This window comes from Anopheles arabiensis, chromosome 2 (genome assembly GCF_016920715.1).
Source record: "Anopheles arabiensis isolate DONGOLA chromosome 2, AaraD3, whole genome shotgun sequence".
In the NCBI taxonomy this organism is placed as follows: Eukaryota; Metazoa; Arthropoda; class Insecta; order Diptera; family Culicidae; genus Anopheles; species Anopheles arabiensis.
In genome coordinates, this window is record NC_053517.1 from 30,339,905 (window position 1) to 30,365,292 (window position 25,388).

At 45.9% G+C, this 25,388-nt stretch overlaps 2 protein-coding genes across 5 annotated transcripts in view; both read left to right on the top strand.

Moving 5' to 3' along the window:
- The first annotated feature begins 206 nt into the window (after positions 1–206).
- On the top strand, positions 207–1,304 carry LOC120898700. The gene is made up of 2 exons (XM_040304888.1): positions 207–336; positions 402–1,304. Exon 2 carries the CDS (start codon positions 440–442, stop codon positions 1,139–1,141), a length of 702 nt encoding a protein of 233 aa, XP_040160822.1. The 5' UTR covers positions 207–336; positions 402–439; the 3' UTR covers positions 1,142–1,304.
- Positions 1,305–4,266: 2,962 nt separating this feature from the next.
- Positions 4,267–25,388, top strand: part of LOC120895392 (adenylate cyclase type 6) — a 78,065-nt gene continuing 56,943 nt past the window's right edge. For 3 of the 4 annotated variants that reach the window (XM_040298714.1, XM_040298725.1, XM_040298736.1), the window contains exons 1-2: positions 4,267–4,553; positions 5,879–6,223. The gene's annotated coding sequence lies outside the window, so the exon portion shown is untranslated. The remainder of the gene's footprint in view (positions 4,554–5,878; positions 6,224–25,388) is intronic. The other variant, XM_040298707.1, reaches the window with a different exon arrangement.

The window sequence follows — 25,388 nt, forward strand, 5'->3', positions numbered from 1 at the left end:
TTCAACGGAAAAAAAATCCAGTCAGTGTTAATGGCATCACAGCCTTTTTTGAATAACGATTATTCAGGTCCTTTTAATAAATAATGTTCACGATTATTTAAAGTAAAAAACAAAGGATAACATATATTCTTGCTTATACCATGCGTTATATATCGTTGCATGCGTTACATGCGTCGTCAAGCGAAAATGTTGCTTGGGCGTTGACAGACGTAACAGCCCGAACATTGACGTCTCAGCCGAAGTTTGACAATTGCGCATTGTTTTCAATCGATTTGGTTGGAAAATTGTGAAAACAAGAGCACTAAACAAAAACAAAGCAGGGCTAGTTTTCACAAGGTTTGTGGTGCTACCGTGCCATTTCCCAGTACAGTGCATTAACTTCAGTATGTTGTTTTTTACAGCTACCTTCGCGTACGCGTACTAAAATGTGCCACTGAACATGAGTGGACCGAGGGGCGATGATTTGACGGACGGTACCACTGCGAACGACCATCGTACCAGCTGCGTAGAAACGATGCTGAACAAACGGCCCCGTCTGCTGTCCTTCCAGGGGCTGAGCTCCCATTCGCGGGCCCTGGGCGAGCGGGACGTTGCCATGCCGATGGCAAGCACCTCGTCCAGCTCGCTGGAGCACATCAATCGGCGCGAGCAGCTTGCGAACGATCTGCGCAGCTGGCAGGAAAGTCAAATCGCTGCCTGCATCGATGACAACATACTGAACATGGTGCTGGAACGGTACCTGGTCTTCTTCGAGCGTCGAAACAATCCGAACAGCGCGCAGCAACCGGCGGCCGCGAACGATGACGAACTGTTTGAGGATGAAGCGGTTCGTATGGCCATCAGTGCAAGAGGTTTGCTGCCTGCAGCGACCGCTGCTGCTGCTCCCCGTACGGACGACATGGCCGGCCCGTCCACGGTACCATCGACATCGTCATCCCAACCGCAAGCTATCCGGGTGGTGCGTGATCCGGTCGAGCAATCGTCACCAGGACCAAGTTGGCCTGCAGCAGGACCTGCCTTGCAGGACAATTTCATCCTCGAGACAGCGGTTGCGGCTGCGATCCAGGAGAAGGGTCTGGTAACGGGTACTACGGAACCGACTGGCGAAACAAGCGAAGAAGAGGAAGACGATGGCAGGTAGTGGAGGCACGCGGCAAAGGGTTTATTTGTAAATGAGTCTTTAAATGTATCGTATTAGGAATTGTGCACGTATCATCTTATCTCCTCACGGGCATCCGCTAACTCGTTTGTATACCCGTCGTTAGAAGTAACAGCGAATAAAGTACGGAATAATAATAACGTTATGTTGATTTGTTTCGTCTTTTTTAAACTAATTTTTTTAAACTATTATCATGATAGCAGACGTGGACTAAGACTAAAGCACAGCTCAAAGATTGAATTGTTACCAGTGTTTAGTGAGGGTCATGGTCAAATGTTCCCGAAACAGGCACTATATAGGGAGCACGACACAAATAGCAGTCGAGAACATATGCGACACTCGACACGTTACGCCTGCTGAGTGCCGAAGATAGAAGACGGTTGTGCCGAACCAGTTGTGCGTGTAACGTTGATTAACACTAGCCTGGTAAAAAATTACGATCGTGTTTTACCGACCCTCTGCCAACACAGGGTTTGAATGCCTTTTCGTTAGGACCGGTTATTTAAAAAAAAAAACACATCGTTGTTGCGGCAGTCGTAGATTATGCTCTAGCACGCTCCAGAATAGAGATATTGGCGGCATTCAAAAGAGACCACCGTAGACGCCGTTGACTGTTCAATGTGTCCCATAGGATCATCCCGCAATAATCATCTTCTTCGCAAGGCTGCTTTCATCTACTGTTGGTAGAATTATCAATACTACGGACACGAAAATAGCAACTCGTGTCCCTTATGTGCCTGAAATCGTAAAACAGCGTTACGAGCGATACATTAGCTTCTGGTTGTAAACTGATCAGCGAACCATGGCAGCGTGGCCGTTGGAATAGCACACCAAGCCACACAAACGCACAGGAAATGCAATGCAATGATGATACTGCGCGCATGATTTACCCATTCACTCATTCGACAGCTCATCGAGGCAGGAAGCGAGAATAATGTCGTTTTTTGTCTTATTTTTAACTAGCGAATAGATGCAAACAGAAACAGGTCTGGTACGGCTTACGATGTAGAGTTTGCCATATGCTGCTGCTACTGCTGCTGCTGCTGCTTCTGGAATGCACTTGTGAATTATGCGATGACGTCACAAAGACACGCGGAAATCCGGTCAAGTTCATGGTTGCTCACGTTGAATGAGGATGGTTTTTGTGAAAACATTTCTCGTTTTTATCTACCAATCGAACTTTTCTATTTTTAGCTCAAAAATCGTACGATTTGAGAATGATCGATCGTTTTAAAATGGATTAAATAATTGAATTAATACAAATGGTTCGTAACATCTCCTAGAAGCCCGATTTGTTCTGATAAAGGAGGTATAAGCTTTTGGTGTTAAGCTTTCGAAAGGCAAACATTCCCCTTTCGCAACGCATTAGTAGAGAATCCCCCTCCCCGAAAGCTCACCCACAAAGTGCGCAAACGCCGCCAACGAAAAGGAAACTTCGTCGTCGTGTGCACTTTCTCTGTGCGATGTTTTCCTGCACACTGGCACAAACCGAGTCAGAACACTTTCACTCGGGTATGTGATTGATTGGGGATGATTTTTGTGTTGGTATTGTCGGCTGTTGCATCGAACCCACCAACAGGTCCAACAGGTTATCCAAAAATTCTGTCCCTCTACTTGCCCTCTTCTCCCCATGCCGCCCCAGTAATCCGATCGGAAAATTCAAGAGCATGGCTGAGTAATTCTAAATTTGCTTCTCTCACACTTGCATAGCATGTAGTTGCTGTATAAAAGGGAAGGGATGTGATTGAGGGCGGTTGGGTGTGTGCGGGAGTGGGGGAATCGTTTCAAATTGCTTGCTCAATGCTCACTCACTCACGCACGCACGTGAGAGATCGATGAGGTTTTGCGTTTTTACCCCACACACCAGCACCTTGCCCTTACCGCTTGCACTGTTAGATGAAACTCGTTCAACAACAAAAAAAGCACCACCCACCGGCCCACCCGCAGCCGGAGATAAAATCTTCCAACCGCATCGAGTGGAGAACAATCTCGCCGCCAGATGCTTGGGAAAATGTAAACAACCCGAGTTCGGAACACACACAAAAAAGTGGGGGAGGTAGCAGAACCGAACTGCTGCGGCGTTTTCGTTTGGGCGGACTGTGAGTCGGCCCAGCTGGACATGGCCAAGCGGAGGCAACCTGTTGTCTTCCTTGTTTGCGTTTTTTTTTGTTGCGTTTGCCGCTTTAGGCCTTCAGTTTTTTTCTGTTTTAAGTGTGTATGTGTGTGTGTGCGTTAGTGTATTTTGGAGGGGTAGGTGAAGTGATAATAATGATAACACAAGATAAGCTTCACGTTTGTGCTAGGTGGTGGGTGAGAGAGAGAGAGAGAGTGAGCGAGAGCGAATGCTGCGGGTAGGAAGATGTTCAAAGTACGGTGCAAGCAGGTTTAATAAAACCATTTGTTTGCAATTGCCCCTTGAAATCAGTTCCATGCGGTTGTATTAACTAATTGCATCTCTGTTGAGGGGTGTGTTGTGACTAAGTAAAAATAACTGAACGCCCGCAACAAAATGTCGGCTTAATAATTGGTTTAATGTAAACTTTAAACGCCTTTGGAAAGTGGTAACGCTTTTTGTGTTTAGTGTTTTGAACATATTTTTCTTAGTATTATATATTTATTTTACTACAAGAGTTCTATAGGGTAGATCTCGAAAATCCGCGAAACGCTTCGACAACCACGTGGTGAAACGCTTAAAACGCTTACCGCATGTCGCAGAGTAATTCGGCTTTAAACTAAACAATTTTTTGTGTAAATTAATGTTAAAAAACTTAATTTCCGTTCGCTTTTTATTAATGCTCCTACTTCCGAAACTCGCGATGGTTAGGATGGATCTATTCCTGAAAGTTCTCAAAGCGTTCTCCCCTCCCGCGCGATGTTTTTCTCCACGCGTCGTGTGCTGTTCGGGTGGCGCGTCGCTGAGCTTTCGATGAAATTCGATGAGATGCATATTTTTCCTCTCCCGCTTGCTACCCTGCCCTGTTTACGCGCAAGCAACCAGCAGACTACCCCGCCGCTGGTACGTTGCCCCGGCAGCGGAAGATGCTGAGGCTACTAAGTTCGAGTTCGGGTTTGAGTTCGGGGCTCTCCGGCAGTCAGTCAGTCGAAGTCGTCGGTCCGTGCCCATTCAATCCGTGAACGTCGGACCATCCGGACGTGTTGTGTGTGAGCGCGCGCGCGTGTGTGTGTGCTTGTTTGTGTGTGTGTGTGTGCCAGCCCGTGGACGCCTGTTGGAAACCTTTGGGATCGGACTCGAAGATTCAAACGTAAAAGACCCCGGCCCCGGCTCGAAATCGCCAAACTCGGTGCTAATTTGCACTCCGCCCGCCCGGAGCACGGCGGTGCCGGCGGAGGCGAGATTATTTCGTGCGCGACCAGCTTCTTCATTCCAGCTCCGGTGAGGGAGGGGGAAAACGGAGGGAAAAGTGGAAGGGGGTTTGTGCTCCATCCTCTGTCTTTGCCGCGGTTGTGTAAATAATCAAAATTTACTACGTGTTCCCCATGTCAGTGTTACATGTGAGGGGGGGGATGGATGGGAGGTTTCTTTTATCACCCGTTGTGTTGTGTTTGTTAGTGTGTTGCGCGCCTACCGCTTGGCCGTTCCAAATCCAGCCTACCCAGCCCGCTAACAACCACTGAAAAGGGGAAGGGCGGAGGGGGAGCGAACAAAAAGAAAACATTGAACTTGTCCGGCGTTTGTTACAAGCACGGCCGAACCTTGGCCATCGCAGCAGTGTCTAAACTATCGTCCCGAAAACTCCTTCGATCTTACTACAACGCCGCCTCTATCGAACGATCGAGCTCATCGGTGCGCGTGTGTGTGTGTGTGCTTGTGTCTATTCTTGGTGCTGCTGCAAATAAATACATCTCCTGGCTCAGGCTGGCCCACAAACGTCCAAACAGTGGGCGAGGGAGTGTGCGATTTTTGCGCGCATTTTCCCTTTTCGCGCACAACAGATAAATATTTTCTCTGCAAACACAGTCGGGATCGGCCTGTGTGTGGTTCTGCTTTTTAACGATATTGCCTATCGATCGCTCTGGACTCTGGACTGGATCGATGGTGACCTGCAGCTCTGGATCTGGTCTGGTCGCGGCGAAACCTTCTGGCCGTACGCTCTACGTCTCCACACTCTGGTCTGGCCAAAAAGGAGCAATCGAGCGCGGCCGAATCAAATCAAACCGGAAAGATAAATATGCAATCGCATATTGACATCTATGCGGTGGAAATGATGAAAGGTTGCCAGCGGTGCTGGCCTGGCTAGCAGACGATTGCTGCGAGCAATTGTGCCGCAGTGTTTCAGTCTGACCGTTTCGGTACTTGTTGCTATGGGATACCGCGTGAAGTGTGCACTGCAGTGACAGGGGTTGTTTTGACACGGCCGCTCATCACTTGTTTATTTGATGCTTGCGGGAGATTTGCACCACAAGTTGTGTGTTAAACGGTGTTAAAGCTATTAAAAAAACAAAAATCTAAAGTAAAATTAAAAAGGACGTCGTTAAAAATGCGTGAAGTTAAATAGATCTGTTTTACCACAATTCGACGGAAGTTACCAGTAATACACAATTCCAAAATTTTGTCCAACTACTCTTTAAGAACTTGAACAGCTTGTACCGTCTCACTAAGAATACAGTGTTAAAGGGAACCAAATAGGGAATGGTGACTTTCATCGCCAAAAAAAGTGATTGATTTCTATTCTCTTCCGATTGGTGTCGCAATCACAGGTTCGTTCGAAATTTGCTGAATAGCATGATTCATGCGCTGCTCCCCTACCAGTAACTGTACGTCCGTGTACGATCGGTGTGTGCGTGCATGCGTGTGTGAGTGTGTTTGTGCTTTGTGTTTCCAGAAGTAAAGTGTCAAGCAAAAGCCCTGCGCCAACAGGGAAAAAGAAAAACATCCTTTCTGGGCCTACGACCTACACCTGGGCCGGTTCTGGCTGATCGAAGTACTGCTGAAGCGAAGGTCCCTCGTGACCGTAGCTGTGAGTGCCATTCAGCGACGGCGAGTAGGGGTACCATCTCTGAGCTGGTGGAGTGGTGTGGCTGCAAGCAATCTTCAAGCACCAGGTACGTTCGGTAGGAAATATTTCTTCTCCACGTCTCCACGATGTAGGAGCGTGGTGTCCTTGAGTCCACACAGGGCGAGGATTGTCAGCACACACGCTTGCCTGCCCTCTCGGTTCGATTACATCTCGAGCTGTCTCGGTTTCAATCCATTTGAGAGACATGCTTTCGCAAATGGGTAATCCCACTGGCTGGCTGGATTTCACGAGTAGGCTAGGGCGTACGCTTGCTTCCATCCTTGGTGGCCGATGAATAGTGGAAGCAAGAACGATTTACAACGGGTTTGCGATGCGACAGGACCGACGAGAGACGCACTGGTATGCAATGAAGCTCAACCCAGCAGCCCTAAAAGAACACACATTCCGAGAAGGATCGCCAAACAGACACAATGGAATCTTCGTCCTGTGCACACCTGTGAATGGCAGGACATATGCACATTGTCCTCCGCACAGCATGACGTCAGTCAGTAACATTGTATCATCTACCGGAAAATGGGGGGCGGGGGATGAATGTTGGAGCATGATGAAATAGTTTCCTCTGACCAACAAAATAATAATAAGGAATAAAAAACAACATTCTATCCATCGTTGCAGTAACATATTTTCTTGCCAAATATTTTCCTCTGATGATGGAACACACAGTGGCAAGGCGTTGAAATCTCGTCCCGATCGTGCGTGTAATTTGGCTGGAGTCGATGAATCATGGTAGTTGCGGGTGTGTTTATCTTACCATGTGCCCGCCCGCCACCCCAGCCCACGCGATACGGCCCGTACCTGACCTGGTACAGTATGTGAGGGTCTGTTTGTGTGTGTGGCATGTAATTACGTCCCCATAAAGTCCAAGGTAAACGGGTCGAATGGATGAACCCCACCCAAAACCCGCCGTGAGCTCGTTCACGTCGGCTTCGGCTTCCGAAAGGGCGTTCGTCCAGGGGAGTGGAAATGGGTGAAGGAGAAAGGGAACGGGAAGGTAGGCGTGTGCCATCGATAAGAAATTTCCAACCCGCTTTCAGGTATGACACTACTACCGAACCGGTGATGCAATCCAACGCGCGCTGTTCTGGGGAAAGGTTCCAACATGAGGAAACCGAAAGCAAATCCGATCCTCTTGACGACCCGATCCTCACTCCCAGCCAGCCAGCCAGCCAGCCAGTGGCCACCAAAGCTAGGCAAACACAAGTCTTGTTATTAGTGAGAGGGGGCTGTAAAGAATGAGAAAATTCTGCAGAGAGCAGAAATAGCAATGGAAAGAAGCGATGAAGGAGGCAAACGGGGCCAACGGCGAAGGAAACAGAGAAAAACTGCCGCCAATGGTTGGGCGGTACAATGAATTCATTCCTCCACAAACACTCCGGGCGGCACACACACACACACGCGTTCATCCGTTCGTTTGCCTCGCTGCTTTGCTATTTTTAGTTTGTTTTATTGATGGTAATCGATGATAGGTTTCATTTTACATGCATACATACAGATACGCCCGCATTTCGTTGTTGCATGTTGTTCCCTCCTTCCTCTTCGTTCACTATCACACCCCTACGAGGGTGTCTGGCGGGGTGAAGGTTGTGTCGGTTCGGTTAAGGTTTGAAGTTCAAGCTGTGGATCACAAGCAAAAAGCTAAAATCTCCCGCTGGAAAGTGTGAATGGTGGTAGAAGTTCAAAAACGGCGCCAAACGTCGACAGTATTGTGAGTCGTTCCCGTGAGCTAGGGTTTCTCTTTTAGACATTACATTACTCATTTAGACGCTTTATCGGTTATCGCTGATAGTTGAACTAAAAACAAAACTAAGAGAGATCATTTATTTCCATGAACATCCCTTTAAAGGAAATTATTGAAGAACAAATCAGAAACACATTTACGCATTTACGATCTTGCGAGCTGCCTTTCGTTAGTTATCAGGAATTTTCCCCAAGGCGGACGAAGACATGTGTGTAGGCAAATTTTTAAGATCTTCGATTTTTTACCAATTCCTCAGTTTTTCCAACAAAATTATTGGAGTAGATCTATTGCTGGTTCAGAATATATGTTGGTTCAGAAAATTTCGATGATACACTGCTGCGAGATGTTAAATCGGTTTACGGACTAGGGTGTCATATGGAAATTCCGACGAAATTCGCCTAAAATAACCGCATTGAGTTTTGACGCCATTGATTACTGCTTCAAAACCAGTGGACGTAATTTCTGCTTGGTGACATATTTCTTTATGTTTCACAGGTACTATTTTCACTGTTTGACCGGTTGCATCAACCTCCCGGCCAATGTAGCGTCTTATCCCTCGGTCTTCATTTTCAACCTCATTTGGAGCTTCTTATCGCTCAGGGCCAATCGGAACGCAGCTTTCTTTCGATACCCTGATTGTTGTTTAATAATGCCAAGATGTTGTAGATGACGGAACGGGCCTTATTCACCGTCCACAAACTGCCGCACGATGTTCGTTTTCGTCGTAGCGTTGTGTCCTTCTTTGATTGCGCACGCTTCTAAACGAAGTTGCTATTGGGTACTATTATTGAAAGTGATATTAACGTTTCGTCAGTGCGGGTAAATCCATGAAAAATCGACAATTTTTATCCTTTTTTTTAAGGGACAAGACTACTGTCTATTAAATATACAAAAAAATGGCATCCCATTTAGATCTCCTTTGTTGTCTTTGAAAATCAGTAATAAATTAGACAAAAAAAAAAACAAGATAAACACCCCAGTATGTTCACTCTTCGGTTTATATTAACATTAACGGAACAATTGTCCTTGGCCAGCAACGGTACGCGCAGCACAGAACAAAGGTACAGTGTCTTTGTTTAACTGCAAGGACGACCCTGCGTCCTTGGGCATCCGAGTGACTCGAACGGATGGAAATAACCTTAAACCCAGCAGAACAAATCATGCTACAGTGCGCTGCACAACGGTTGCTTTATAAATATCCTTTCCATACGTACCATGTTCTAGTTTTTTCTCCATCTCTGCTGGCCGTAGAACCCTTTAAGATCGTTCGGAGATGGAAAGTGCGGCGTTAAAGTGGCACTTACATTTGTGGAGCATAAGTAATTATTTAAATAAAGAGAACCTGGATCTCGTTCGGTGGACTTGGTTTTGGCTTTGTTTCCTCTCATAAAACAAATGTTTCGAATTAAAATAATTTATTTACCCAATGTTTGCCACATCAAGAAGCAAGTTGTTTCTTAAATCGCTTTGCACAGGGTATTAAGACTTCAAAACATCGAAAATAACTCCAAAACAAGCAGATCCCTGAAAGGAAGTTGATTGAAGATACTCTCTAACACAACTGCACAACGTGCGGCTGACCTCGGCGAAGCTCATTTCCAGTAAAACCACTAAACCCGCCCATCGGTGGTTGGCTTGCCGAAGCCAGCTATAAAGCTACCGGTTCATGCCCTCTTCGTCGTGGTGAATGCTGGACATGTTGAGATGCATCGAGCTCGGCTGAACAACTTTTCGCTGCACCTTTTGACTCTTCCGACATTCACCACCGACCATCATCGCACAAGATTCTGTGCTACTTGTGAACACCATCGTAAGTAGCACACCGTGCGCAGCAATGCAGCTTGCACGATGGCTGTATTAATTTGCCATCCCCGGAGCCATTTCCTTGTACAGGCTTCTTAAAAAAACTTCTTAAATTACAAATCCAAACCAAAGTGCATGACGGACCACATCCACTACGCTTCCGCTCGCTTTCAACTGGTGCAGCGGTCGAGTGTGCGATTGGGTTCCGCAAGAAGCGATGCAGCTGGAGCAGGGAAATGGAGGGGAACGTAGTTAAAACAAAGCGAAAACTTGAAGAAGTTTTTGTTGTTGAAAGGAAACGGACAAACACAACAACAACAACGGGCAGGCTGCAGGACTTCAGCACCGTGTTACGAGGCGCTCAGCGAGTAAAACAGACACCGGGAAAACAACCATTATCGAAACTAAATCCATGTTCGGTTGGTTGGATGGGCGAAAGTTTTCCCTCGCTATGTAACCCGTTCGGGCAGCTGGGGGGGCGAGGGAAGCGGTTAGGTTGGCCGTGTTCTATTGTGTGCCTATCCGGGCGCGTCTGCTCTGGAAGCTTTTCTGCTTGATCATGCCAGGGAACGGTGGTTTGGGAGTGCTCGCCAGCTTTGGCAAAGTTGTAATGAAATGATTCTCTTATTTCACGTTGACTTTGAACCGTTCGTCTGTCCGGCTGACCGCCCGCTGTTACGGGGCTTTCATTTCTCATGTAAGTGGCAAATGGACGAGGTGTGTGTGTGTGTCGGAGTATGAAAGACAATGTGCATCTTAAAACAATGCAACGAAAGTACAGGGCGTCATGCATGTGGTCCCCTGTTCGTTGAGGTCGTATTCGGGCACCCACCGGGGCACACCCAATCCATTTTGTGTGCCCTACCAATGGCACTGGCACACCGGCTCTGTTGCCCACTAGCTTCCTTAGCATTGAAAGAAAGGCACAGTGCAGACAGACATGAATTGACAAAAAAGGGACATTTCGTTTGACACTCCGCTCGAGTGGCTTCTGTGTCCGATGTCAAAGGTGGAGTTGTATTTTTTTTCTTCTGCCGCATTGTTGCCGTTCGTGTTGTGTGGCAGTCGAGTACCGCCACATTTACTGGCAATGGCACCCGGTACCGGAGAGTTGCAATTACGTTTATAAAGCGAATGGTTTGTCGTTTTGTAAAATGAACTCAAGGCAGCTGGAGATGGGACGATAGAGACAAATGGATGGCTCTTTGTGTGATGCTGCTTGTGCAGGGTTGAACTTTGCAACCCGTGGTAAAAGCTTACCGCGCAGAAGAAAGGAGTTACCGCTTGGAATGGCAATAGTGTGACAAGTGATACCGGCTTGCAGCCTTTTCCGAATGCATTCGACGCGAGTGTCGTTGAATGTTAGCAGCTGTTTATTTTAATCTGTTAACAAAGACATGCAGGTGGTGGAACGAATCGAAGAAGAAGCTCCAGTGGCAGTTCGAGCGTGTGTGTATGTGTTTAAGGGACGTGTTGAGGCGAAACAATGCTTCCGGTTCACATTTTTGTAGACAATTGCAAATAGAAACAGGATGTGAAAGACAAATGATGGTTTTGAAATGAAACTTTAACAATAGAAACTCGTAGGAGAACTAAAACATAATTTATTAGTTTAAAATAAAAAGCGAAAGCAAGCTTATGGCCACTCAAAAGCAATCGAACTCAGAATCAGAGAAGTGAAAGTATTGATTCCCCAAACCATAACTGCAGACGAAAATCGAAACAGCAAACAGCAGTTTATGGGCATGAGTGCTTTAAACCAAAACATAGCCAACTAGACGACGAATCGCCTGGGCCGAGAAAGCTTTAAGCTTTCTGTGTCGTTTCACGTGCGTTCCATGAGGTTCGATCGACGTGGTTGTGCAGGGGGTTCGAGATTGTGCAAGCGCTTAAGGAAAATGAAAAAGTTACCCTGTCCCATTGCGTGCCTCGGCCACCGAACTCTGAACCGAATGTATTGAACGCGAACAAAACCCTAGCGCTGCGGGCTGGAAGTAGTGGCCGCAAATGGAATGGCAAATCGGCGGCAAACCGCAGTTATGCGCCCTGGGAAGTCATTGCATTTCCCCGCTCGATGATCGGTACCGGGGTGTGCTGACATTTGATACCTACCATTCGTGTTCGAAGTCCCTTAAGGACCCTTTCGGGTGCTTTCTTATTCGTAAGAGGATTTTGGGCTTTTGATGTTTGGACGACATAGTTTGGCCAAAAAAGAAAAAGCTTACTGCTTGTTGAGCCGCGTATCTATTGCTGGTCTCTGGTGGTCTGAATGCAGGTTCGGAGCGTCGTTATAGAAGGGAATGAACATCGAAACCGTACGGAACCATTGATTTTCTATTCATCTTTAAAGATGGATGTTAAGGAAAAGTAGTGTTGTATTTTATAAAAGATTGTGGAAGGATAATACAATTTAATAGTTTGCTTCAACTCGTTTTTGTGCATTAAACTTCTTTAATGCAGTCAACCCAAAGCGTAATAAATAATAGATATGATATTTGCGTTATTAAATCAAACTCTCTTTAACAGCTTTTTCTCACCGTGAATGCATCTGTTTTCTCTTTTTAAAGCACAAAATGCCTTTAACATACCGCAGACTGTGAGCGGTAATAAGTCAATTTGCACAGAAAAACGCGAGAAGAAGAAAACTCGAACTCTATAATCAAATTCGCTTCACTCCGACGGTAGCTCCTCATCCACGCGTCCCCGACGCAAAGCTTTCGTGAAAATTTGAAAGAGAATATTTAATGCCTCTGCTTTGCGAGTGCCCCTGCCCCAGACGAAAGCCAACGTATTGAGATGCCATAAAGGATAGCAATGACACTCTATAGCCGTCTCACAATAGCTCGTTTTGGCGAACTGTTAAATGGCGCCACATTCTACCACGCTGTTTGACCGAGCAGCTTGAAGTTGCCGAACATTGTCTGCCGAAACTCTAAAGATTTATGACCGTTCACCGGTACGCACTGTACTGCAAAAAATTGAACGAAACGCTCGCGGATGGTGCGTTCTTTTGAGGCGTCAATTTTCAGCAAGGCGATGCTTTCCCAGCTCTGTACGGGTGACTTTTCCACTCCACAGCGAAGCGTCATCGTGATGGACTGGGCGTCTCCATCGGGTCGGGAAACGCGTACCGCCCGTTGAAAGAACCCCGTGACAATACACCGGCAGGGCTGTGAAGTGGCCAAGTTTGATTGATTGATTGAGCTAGCGGATTTAGTGTACAATTGTGCATGCAAACAACATCGTCGTTTCGCTGCTCGGTGGACGGTAAAGTGTGGAACCACTGTGTGGGGATGGGCGCAGCGTATTGAGCTTTTCCGGTGTCATCTGCATTCCAGTCCAGACTGCAGTCGGGATGATTGATGCGAATTTCATTAGAATGTATCAAGCACGAATGGTTTCAGCGCTGTGGTTGGGCGGAAATGTTCGACACTATGCGAATTTGTCTACTACAACATTGCTTTAGGTGATGCTGGATGGCTATACTTTCTAACGTATATCTTAATTTATTGTTGAAAAATTACGCTACATCATTTTGCAAGGTAAACTATTTACTTTGATATTCATTAAAAATGAAGAAGTAGCGGAAACTATAAAACGTGCCGAAAAAACGCGCAGAATTAAGTTCCGGACAGGTTGACATTTGTACACGTTGCGAATGTTGGAGAATGTCGGTACGATGTAAGGATTAGTGTAGCTGTCATCCTGTTTTATTCAGTGCAAAGTGCTAAGCCAAACACACGGAACACACGAAGCAAGCAAGCTGTTCCGACACAGAGAGGCGAAAACGGAGAGGATCAGTGTATACTATATACTCGCCCTACATGTACGGATAAACCATCATCTGTTTGTTTTTAATGCAATCGGGAGCATGTGCCCGACGGGAGCGTATGTACGGGATAGTTTATTCTGGCCCTGCCTTTCAGCTCAGGGTTGATTTGAAATGTCACAATGAATGCTGGTGTTGATTTTTCAGCTGCTCGGATTGCATGACACAGAGCGGCAAAGCTAGCCTGAGATTGTTTGTGCCCGAGCGGATTATGTGTTGTTGGGGGGGGGGGGGGGGGAGGCTGGAAAAATTCACACTCATCCTGGTCCATTTAAATTGAGAAAATGAGGGTACGGTTTGATGAATGAAGAAGCTTAATGACGTTGTAATCTGAGTCGTATAAAAAAAGATAAAAACAATAAAACTACTGTTTTTAAAGCAAGCTCATTTTTAATTTTTGTGCATTTAAACGTTTTTTTAATTAGTTTTAGTGTATTACACATATCATCAGACATTGTACCATGACTTAACATTTATGGTTGTTCAGAAAACCATTTGGTTATTTGGATCATTTCAAGTACAATGCGTCAAATCCAATGAAAAGAGACAAAGATAAACATCAATAGAGAAAGAAGGCAATATTCACCTTAGCAACGAATAGAAACAGGGTAGAGCGCAATCTAGAGCGTAAAGTGCATTTGAGAGAGTTTGGTGAGAATAATGCTCACATGGCAGAAAGAAAAAGGAGAATTTTACGAATGACTGTTGACATGTTGATGAAGGGAATTATTTGATCGAGTAGCAAAAACTTTTGCTAAACTAACGAATGTCATGAAAGCAGTAATCAAATTAACAGGAATCTCCAAAAGTACCGTCATATTAGCTGAAAATTACACTCATAGCATCAGTCTGAGTGCCAGCCTGCTAACCTTTCCCACACCGTGAGCAACACGAGCTATCCGCTTGGGGTGCATATTTATAGCACGTTCCCACCCAAATGCGTATCAAAATGGGCTCAATTATTTCTTAAAGAGCAAAGTGAATGGTAAACTTTCGCAACAGGCTTTCCCCAGCTGCCCGTCAGCTCGGAACCGTTCATCGAACGTTCATCGAATGCCACGGTGAATACGTTCCAAGCGGGAAGAAATCACATCGTTAGCACACAGTGCTCTGCACTACCCGACCCCTGCCTCCTGTCTTGTGAGTGGGTGAGGGGGGGGGGAGTGTTTTACCGGGTGCTTGATTGAAGTGGTAGGCCGGCAGGCCGGAAGAAACCGTGTGGCAGAATATCTTGGGTTAGCGTCCTGGCAGTCGTGAAGGAGTTACCCTAATTCCCATTCAGTTGTCCCGTTCGCCAGCTAAAGGGATAGGCCAACCCTTTCCGCACCGGGGTCCCGTCGCCCGTCCCGCGCTAAATGGTGACGATGATGTCGATGATGGTGCTAATGGGAGGGTGAGGGTTATTACCTCCCGAGAGCAGTGGTTTCCTTTCGGTACCCTTCGGTAGGGAAATAGGATCGGTCTCGATTCGGCAGAAAGGCCCAAAGAAGACGAAAGCGCGATCCTGACAGGGGGGCTTTCGGCGAGGGCGAGACGGTGAGTGCTTTCTTGCTGTAATATTAATGCGCTTGAAGCGTTATTGCTTTTATTCGTACATTAAGCATATTGAGTTAACGCTCAGTGGGCAGAAACCGAATGCAGATTGGGGATCATTCGAGGGTTTTGAGGAATAAGAAGAGAAAGATAGATAGAGAGTGTGAGAGAGAGAGAGAGAGAGAGAGAGAGAGAGTGTGAGAGAGAGAGAGAGAGAGAGAAATAGAGTCAAACCGTCAAATGTTGAGCAAGATAAGGCGAAGAGGGACAGAGCGGTTCAGAGACACGACAGAATGTCCTTGTGCGGTGTGTCTTTCCAACCGTCGCTGCATAGCATTCGTGTGTTGGAGGGGAGCACGCCGGATGCCGTTCGCGGAAACTGTGGCGGTTCCCACGTTCACCATCAGCTCGATATGGTTTCGTCTCATTCCACAGCTTCCAGCAAAGCACCTTCCACCGGCTCCGTTGCTCGGAAACGGCTAAAAGTCAGTCAACGTAAAATTTGTAACGCTTTCCGCTTTAAACAGGCGATCGTATGCTTTTCGGTTTTTCATAGCCTTCTTTCTGCTCTCCTGTCTCTTTCGAGCTTGCTGACACCATTTCAAGCGACTACTTTGCCCTTCTCTCTACAGCTTCCTTTTGTGCTGCTCAGGAAAGTACGGAACGCTGAGAACAAGATTGCCTTTGGCAGAGAAAATACGGGATAATGTGGTGTTTAAAAGTTCCCCATGGTTCTCATACACCCACCCACACACACACACACAAATATACACATTCACAACCACCCACTGTGCTATTGGCTTTTGGCAAGGGGATGAGCATAGGGAAGGGGGAAGAAGAATTGTAAAGATTCAGCGCGCGCTCGAAATTGGTATCTTGTTGGGAGGACAAATTTGCGTACCCCTTGAAATGCGATTGTTAATGGGGATCCTTGTTTTTTTTTCCGGCACCGGTAGGTAGGAATGGGAGTGCAATGGGGTGCGGCGTCTCTTCTACAAGTGCGTACCGAGCGGCATGTGAAGATCGCTTTATTTTTGGAAGAAAAGCACCGTGCGCTGGAAGCGTTTGCTGCGCGTTTTTCTTCTCCTAAGCGTAACTAGTTAAGTGCAGTTTCTTGTATGATGCGATCTTACCAGGTTACGCGTTACCGGTTGACGAGGTGAGGACAAGATTGTGGCTCGCCTCGAGGACCCATTACCCTCTGGGGATGGTTGTGTGTGTTTTTTCTTCTTTGTTTTATCATTCCGATTGCTATGCTCATTTTTCGAACGAAAAGCAGAACAAGTTTCAGCTCTGCTTCAAACTCTGTGTTGTCGATTTCATTATGGATCATCGGGTTACGATGGGGTGACTTTTTCGATGCGAGCACGGAGCACGAAATTGATTGGTTTACGATTTTTCTTGCTCACCGGTTGGTTGGTGAGCCGAGATTGGGTTGGATTTCACGTCCCCCTAACCAGGCAGACTGGAGCTCTAGCATGTATGAATAAATTATTGCTTGAGAAATGCTTACCAAAGCAACGTTTCTTTTGAAATGTGTTGAATCGAAATGAGTTTTTGAAAGCATTGGTGTGTCAGCGTTTTCACAACAGCTACTGCTGGCATTTGAGTTTCTTGTTAAAGTGTTTAAATAATGGAGCTTCATATTAATACGTTTGGAGGGTATGTTTGATTGTGAAACTATGCTTAAATATAAATTTATATAAAGTACATTTCATGTATATGGGTATTTTTTAAATTAATGTTATGATGAATCGATACCAAGCCAACCAATCCATCAGATTTATTGGAAAATTTGAATCATGCATGTTAGTTCATGTATCAACATAATTCTCTGAATAATTATTCCTTTATTTTCGTTGCCGGCTTTGCCAACTTGGTTGGTTTTTGCCCGTGGGTAAGCCAATCATGCCATCGATCGCCAAGCCCATTAGTGGGCGATACCGGCCTAGAACCACTCCGGTTGTTGCAGCAGCAGCAAGCGGAGCTGGATTTCTCCGAACTTGTCTGGCAGTGGGGTGCTGGTTCCGGTGCTCGTTAATGTGATGCGTTCGCATTTCTAGCATTACATCAAACACACTCCATTCCCAGAGCTATCTTTTATCAAGCTGTTTGGAAATTTTATTCCAAGAAAATAGCACAGTAAATATTTTCACCGGCTCTGCTACATGCCAATCGTTGTCTGATCGTAGTTAATGATGCGACAGGTATTTTTTTTTTTTTATTTTTCAACGAATCTTTGGGCTGGGTGCGCTGGGTGCAATCTCAACCCGCGAACGTATACCCTGCACGCCCTTCCAGTTGGGGTGGAAAATTATTTCAAGATTACGTCCTTCTCTTCGTCGCCAAAAGCTAATAAAAAACCGTTTAAACATAAGCTTTCGCTTTACTGTGCCGAGCCGGTGCGCCTAAAGCCCAAAATTGTATTCAGCCGTTCCGGTGTGCGTGCTTCTTCGCTAGCTCCAAATGTGCAAAAAACAGCTCACCCTCCCCCTTTTTTTGGGTGGTGGGTATCGGTATGGCGGGGCAGCAACGCAGCAATAACTCAATTGCCGATGACGCGGAAGCTTAACCGTAGCGCTCCGATCCTAATAGATATTTTATTATCGCACACGCCAAAGTTTTCGGACCTCGGATTAGGTCAGAACCTTCGAGATTGACAAATTTCTTTCAGCTGCTGGTAGAGTGTTTCCTTTTCTATTCTTTCATTGTTACTAACACCGTTGATTGAATTTCACTCTCACTTTCTACCTTCGTTTTCTTCGATTGGCCGTTGCCGAAAGCAGCAATTCCCAGCAGGTGACAAAGTTTTGTCGCCGAAAAACGATTAAAGTGACCCAAAGTGGCACCCGGATCCTTCAGTGCCGCTTGCACGCGGCGGAACACAAACATAACGCTCCAAGCATGGTTTTGTTCGGCCTGCCCGAAGCGTCGACGACGAACAGGACGAACCGACAAAGGACGGCGGCTGGAGAGGTCGATAGGAGCCGATTGTCCAATGCAATAAATTTATAATCTCAGACCGTGCGGGACGGGCATAGGTCCGATATCACGTATCGAGGCAGGGCTGTCCGTGGTAGTCCTCGAGCTAGCCTGCGCCACGATGCGACAGCACGATGCAGAGATCCACGGGTCGTGTCAAAAATTTCGATTAGCACTCACGCTGGATGACTTCGGGGAAGTAAGCGCTGGACGACGAAACAAACCGACTGCTCATCAGGGGGAAAAACATGCTGAATACATCATTTTATTTAACTTGGCCACGTGGATTAAATCCTGTCTGTGGTGCAGCCCCCGGAGCACCGCACAAGAACAATTATTTATAGCTCCTCAGAGGGGCGCACGCTGCTGCACGCTGGAAATGGGGAAATAATTTATGTTCCTCTTGCCACGTCGTCACCACTCCCTGCGCCGCGTTGTTGGTTCTGGTGCGTTTCCGAAAGCAAGCCAATCTTTCGGCCAATTTTGCGCGACATGTTGAGCATATTTTGTGACTGGCGTAATGGGAGTGTCGGGCGAACCATTCCGAACCTGCTGAGTGATTAATTTCTATCACGTAGTGATTCAAATTTAATTAGCAATCCCTTTCTAGAAGCCCTGCCGGGAGGTGCAGGAGGCTACAACAGCTTTTCTCGTTGGGCAAAAAAGTCATTCCGAGAAGCACAGAGAAGCATGGGGATAGTTTTTCCAGGGACGGTAAGGGTCCGTTAAATTCCGGACGCACTCCTGCCGTAGTGACCATCAGTCTCAAGGGTAAGGTTATTCGATTCGGCTATATAAGTGTCTAGTTTGTCTGCACTGTTCAAGGGTATCGAGCAGTTTCTGCTATCACTTTGTCTTTGTTCGTGACCTTTCTCAGAACCGCAGGGTAACACAACGTTTGGCAACATTCCAAAAAAAAAGACGCCATAGCCTGTTTTCCGAAAAGGGCGAAGAAGAACAATTCGGAGAGTTAATTCTGGACACTAAAAATAAAGCAGTTGTAGCTACGCTCCCTTTTTTGGGCCTAAAAACGGTTGGACATGCCAGAATAAAAACTCTGGTTGGAAACATTGTGCACTGTTTGCCGGACAACCAGTGACGCGCAAGTAAACACAGCAACAGCAAATACGGATTGTTTACGGAAATGATAAAATAGATTCATCTGCATCGACTGCGGACGGTGCTAGGACTCAAACGGTCACGTGTTTATGTTTTCGCTTTCAAAAAATGTCACAAAAATCAATTCCAATATAAAAGAAAATAAAACCCCACCAGCAACTCTGTATCACGTCAATCAGAAATCATGTTTATTGCCTCGGTTCGGTTAAATATTGTCCCGGTGGTAGAGGCGGCCGGCGGGCGTAGAATGTCAATTTTCATTGCGAACCAATTTATTCTGAGCCTATTATTAAATGCAAACACCTACACACATACCGGGAGGCTTAGGGCGCGTTTGGTGCGGCTAGGCAGTGGCTGACGCGGGAAAAAGTAAGCAAATTAACATTTGATTTGAACTACACGATTGATACGCCGCGAGGGAAACGTGAACAACGTGTCCAGGGGGTAATATATGCTGTGATTAGGATGATTTATATTTTGACTTATTGTGACGTGTTGATTATGGATGGGCAGGTTTGTATGTTGAGCTCATTAGTTTTTTTTATGTTGACCATGCTGGTGTGTACTATGTGGCGGGTAAATTAAATGTGTTATTAAATGTCAGTTAGATTACTCAGTGATTGGGATGGATCAAAACGATCAATCACGTGAACTGTAGAAAATATCTGAATTGAGATTTCGAAGAAGCAAAAATAGGAAACAATTTGTGAAGAGCAATATTTCAAACTCATCAACATCGCAAAGCTGAGCTTGAAGCTCTGATCTGGAAGTGGAAGAAATTTGAGTTTTCGAAGGCTTCACAGGCTTAAGTGTTCTTGCAAGTCAACGTGAACACTTGACGCTGAAATTCTGTGCTGCGATCACATTGCTTCACGTTAATGGATGGAAATGTTGAAAATACGTACTTTTGGATGTACTTCAAACAAATCCGTTTGTATGAATAAGCCTCATTACAGTTTTGGCACGTGTGTACTATTAGCATTTCAATTAGATGCTTTTCAAGATATTCTCTTTTTTATAGAAAACACAAAAAAAAAAATTAAATTGTTCTCACTCTTTTTTAAATACGTGTTTGAAAAGGAAAAAAAAATATAAAATTGATTTATTCTTAAACTGAATGTTTGTGGTATGGAACTATTTACAGTAATATGGTCATTAATTTCACTCAAACCCCATCAACATTTCTGAGAAGAATTATTTGAATCCATGCAAACACTCGCTTTCCATTAAGCATTATTTATCTCATTTGTAGAGCAGTTCAGCATTGCTTTTGTCTCGACATACAAATCGAATCCTTTATTCATGTCACGTGATAAAAGAGCATCGTTATTGAATATGAAAGCCAAACAAATATCTGCAAAGCTTCACAAAGAAGCGATAGCCACACTGCAAGCTACTACTCCCATTACGATTCCATTAGCTTTTGCCAGTATATGGGTCGTGCACAGCACCGAACACAGGAGATAATCTCTAATTATGTCCTTTGAATGAAGCAATAAACTAAAACTGTGGTCCAATCTTTACCTGCTATGCTGTGATTATTAAACTCTCCCTGCGCACGGTTGCCCATTTGGTCGACGGTGCGCGTAACGGCTTGGTGGATGGCGGCTCCGGGTCTAATCAAATCACAATACCCTCATTTCACTTTTACTGACACGTTGCGGATTCCGAAGCGTACGGTACGCATGCTGCCGTGTGCTTACAGGGTGGAAACCCATCCTTGGGACGTTCTTTTCAAAGGCGGTGGCCCCATGAATGGACCATAATAGCGAGTAATGTAACGAGCGGTTACAACTCATTACTTTCCCTCCATTACCCACGATGAATATCTCACCATAATGGGGAGGAAAAGTGTGCATACGGCTCTACTCCCGTTGCCGATGGACAACGCTTTAATGGAAGGCCGAATGCGAATTGTATCCTGCCGCACGGAGCAGCCTCGCTGCACCGTTTCGCTCCCGTACCCCTTTACCGAACAATGACAGACAAAGGCCAACCGGCTTGGAATGAATGTTTACCGTCCCTAGTGCATTGGAGTGGTCGTTCGAGTTAAAAACGGCCGGATGTAGTTGATTTTTCGGTGGAAATTCGATTGCGCATTAATGTTTCCGCTTTGCCGGGTGGCTTCGGCCGTGCGTACCGAAGTGTTCTCCAACCTCGAGTGGAGGAAAATGAGACGGTGAAAGCAAACGGGATTTTTTTTCCTGCCTTTCCGCTTATTTTGTGACTCGCGTCTCATGGGACGAATTGGGGCAGAATCAACAGCAGCAGCAACCGAAATTTGATTTTCCTAGCAACAGCGAATGCTCGGGAGAAATAAAACGTAACGAACCAAATGTCAGCCCTTCATTTCTAGCGGGGTGGGTGGGCCGTAATAGATCGATGTGTTTGCGTGCCGTTGCGTGCCGGATGTGCAGAAACCGAAACCGAAATCGATAGGTGAAACTGTACTCCGATCGGCCGTATTCACCGGGCGTCCGTCCAGGATCGCCAATCGCGGGAGCGGAAATTAATTTCCAAATAGCTCGCCACTCGCAGCGCTCCACGTTCGGCATCCCACGGGAGTAGTAGCCGCGGTCGTCCGAGCTAAGCCGACGGTCGGGAGACGTGGTACGGTGAGTGGTTACGGTACCAAGCGTGCAGCAACGAAAGGTTACTTCCGGCAGATTTGGAACCTTTACCTGTAGTATTGCGGGAGCGGTTGAGGGTGATGTGTTTTTGTTCGGTTTTGGGCGATGCCGACATGGTTTGCTGATGATACCGTCGTCAATACGGGCGCACAACGAAACTGTCCAAACAAAATTGAACGATGAAAGGAACAAAAACAAACGGTTGATATTGATGAACTCATGGGGGCAATATGTGGGAACATGTTTACCTTCTTGCAGGAGAATATTCCCCTTCCCCCGAAACATGTTTTCATTTTCACCTTCCTTTTCCTTTGCTGTATCAGATTCGGGGCGAAGGAATTACAAGGTACGGTAGAAGCAATCTACTGCCTTTCAACATTGGATTTCTTGGTAGGGCCCTTGCGGAGACAGATGGGCAATCGCACGTGTGCTGGTAAGATTGGAATCCGGTCAAGTGATTTACTGGCTATCGTGCGAGCTTCCAAGCCCTACCCGACTACGGCCCAAAGGGATGTACGCGCCCAGGTTCCGGATGAATGACGGGTATGCGATGGTGGATGGGTTCGAGATAATTAGCTGATAAAAATGCAATTAAAATTCCAGCACGTGTAGTACACACGGGACGAAAGGGTGGGTTAGAGGGGCAATGCTACTTTGATGTTGCGCCAAGATGGTCCGATCTTGATTGTCTGCCAATCCAGCGGTTACCTCGGGGCAGCGGTCAGTTGAGGTTTTTTGCTTCTAAACTCAACAATCAAGCAATAACTTACACGGATGCTGTGGGCGTGACAGTTTCTGAAAAATGGATTGAAAACAGCTTATCAAGGGTAGATAATTGGAGAACATGAAGAAAGATTCTAATAAAAAAATAACAAAATGGTTTTTTGTTGTTTTTAAACCCTACAACGGTCTTCAGACTGAATTATAAACAGGCGCAATCTAAGTATTTTTTTTCCATTTTTGTTCGGTACAATCCAAATTTGATCAAATTAAAATGAGAGTAGGTCGTCACAGAACTGCTTCTGGCTGTTTATTTACAAACCGAAAGACAGCATAAGACATTGTATAATCCTCTGTTTTATTATGACTTTCTTTTGCCTCAAACAATCGACATGGTCATGACCGGTCTTACAAAGGTTTACTACACTGATACGCATCGAACCACGTTCAGTCGGCACGCTTACCATTAGACTACCCTTCTTCCACCCTCTACGTACATGTTTAATATATCTCGATACTTCTACAAGCTTTTGTGAAGCAATTGGTACCGGCAGTAAATTTGCTACAAAATGTCTTTGCATTGAATCATGACCGAAAGTAAACACAGACAAAACCCCCACAGCCGTTTCATAGCGCTGATAAGCGTCAAATATCTCTGCTACAAGCCAACCCATTGCGTCAACTTTACGATAGCTGTGCGTAAAAAAAAAACCACTCGACAGAATCGTAACGATTCCGGCTACAAAACTGAATAGTTTTGCGTCGATGAGAATCCCAATAGCTCCTCTCCCCGTCCTAATGGACAGTGATCGAGACAACCGGGCGTCGTCTGTCGTGACCTTCACCTCAACCATAACCTTGACACTGTGGCTTGTGCTGGCCTGTAAAGCCCGGTGTAATTATAGATTGGCGTGCTGGCCCCGTGTGTCGCCCAGTCATTTGAGGCGGGAGGGGGTCTATTTTAACATTCTGTGTACAGTGCACCGGCACATCAACGGGGCTTACAGTCGCTGCGTTGGCCCTGTGCCTGCCAACATTTTGGACAGGCAATTACGGAGCGAACTTAATTTGCTGGAAAAGTTTACGTAAGCTCCCCTGTCCTGGTGTAAGCTGGCTTGGAACATTCAACTTCCTGTACCTTTTCTCTGTTTGCGGGCTAGATTTTTTTTTCTCTAAATTTTGATCACCCACTTTCTCCGAAAACGGTGTGTTTTCCGTAAATCTATTGCTCACTCTCGGGCGCACACATTGAATGAAGGTCATATTTATGAGTTTGCTTTCATCTGTTCAGCGCGTCTGCTGCGGTCAAGCTAGAAATACAAAAATTAAATTAAAATATCTTCAAGACTACAGAGAGCAAGCAAAAACAAAATACATACACAAAATCGCGGAAGGTTTTTAAAAGCTTGCACGTGCCGTCGGTTCGCAGCAAAGGGACACGAGCGGCCGTTAAAGCAACAGCAACTAAAAGGTGCTTCCTTGTGGTCGGTTTTATTAGCAAGCACCGCTGGACGCTGTCCAATGTAAACAAGGGGAAAGGTGGTTTTTTCTCTCTCTGTTTTCCTCGGTTACAACCTTTTTTTTGCCTCCAAAGGGTAAATGAATTTGCCTTCACGCGTACACACTGTGTGCTGGTGGTGGTCGTGCGAAACGTTTGGCATTACCAAAAAAAAAAAAATAGCAAAGGAAGCATAAAATGGGCGCTTTATGAAGGGATGGACATCCGGGTACGTTTTCAAGGGTCGGTTGTTGAAAGTTTAAATTAGAAAATTATTCAATTTGCGAAAGATCTAACGTACCGTTAGCGTTTTGAGAATTGACAAAATAAACAGAGAAAAAAGGTAATTAAATCAGTTGCAATCTGTACCGTGCAGCTGGTGGCAAATGAAGGTTTATTGTTTTGGAGATTTTCTACACATTCAAGCAATTTGTTAGACCGAACAAGTGGAACAAATTGAAATTATCAGAACAAAAAGGATTTCTACAGTTTATGCAGCAATATGCTTTTATTTTACACCTTTACATTACTTGCAAACCGCCAAATCTTCATTAGTTCATCCAATCCATCACTATGAACCATTCGGCCGAGATGATCCGCTCAATGAATGTTGTCCAAAGCGCTGTAATTAGTGTGTTCAATAGAGTGTTCTGCGTTCTAGCATTCAGCTGACCAAATGATGAACATGCGCTCGTCCGCGAGTAACACGCATCCGCCATTATCGATCAGCGGACGTCGTCGCGGCACACTGAAACAGATCTAATGAAACGCACCGAACTGATTACCGATGATCCGTGCCCGGTTCGGTGGGGGCACGGGGCATCATTTTATTGTTTGCATGCCGAAATACTCGCGCACGCACACAGAACCGCCAATTTAACAGTTGAGCTTCGGCGTTGCGGGCGCTTTAAGCGTACGTTATTAATTACCGATTATGAATGCATGGGAATGTTTTTCCTTCCATCTTCTCCCAAAGCGCAACCACGAGCGCGCTTTACAATTGCCACTGCCCAGCACTACAATCGCATACTAATTAGGCGTGGAAATATGCATTCTAACGGGGCCAAAGCGAAGCGCGCGTCTTTCCTATCACACGCCACGCCAGGCTCCCGCTCCGGCTTCTGTCGAGCACTTCCGGCTCGCGGGTAAAGCGAACGGTTGCCGGCAAGCTTGCAATCTTCGCTGGGGCTTTGCACATTCCGACACCCCCCCGGTACTTGGCTAGAACGAGCAGTTCCAAGCGTAATGATGGTGTGTATGTGTGTGAGAGAGACAGAGAAAGAGCTCCGTTTGGGAGTGGGTAAGTGGAGTGTTCCGCATAATGGAACCCCTTCGGTT

Bases quoted from the DNA above. Each gene is read 5' to 3' on its own strand.
- LOC120898700 (XM_040304888.1), top strand. From the start codon at position 440: ATGAGTGGACCGAGGGGCGATGATTTGACGGACGGTACCACTGCGAAC.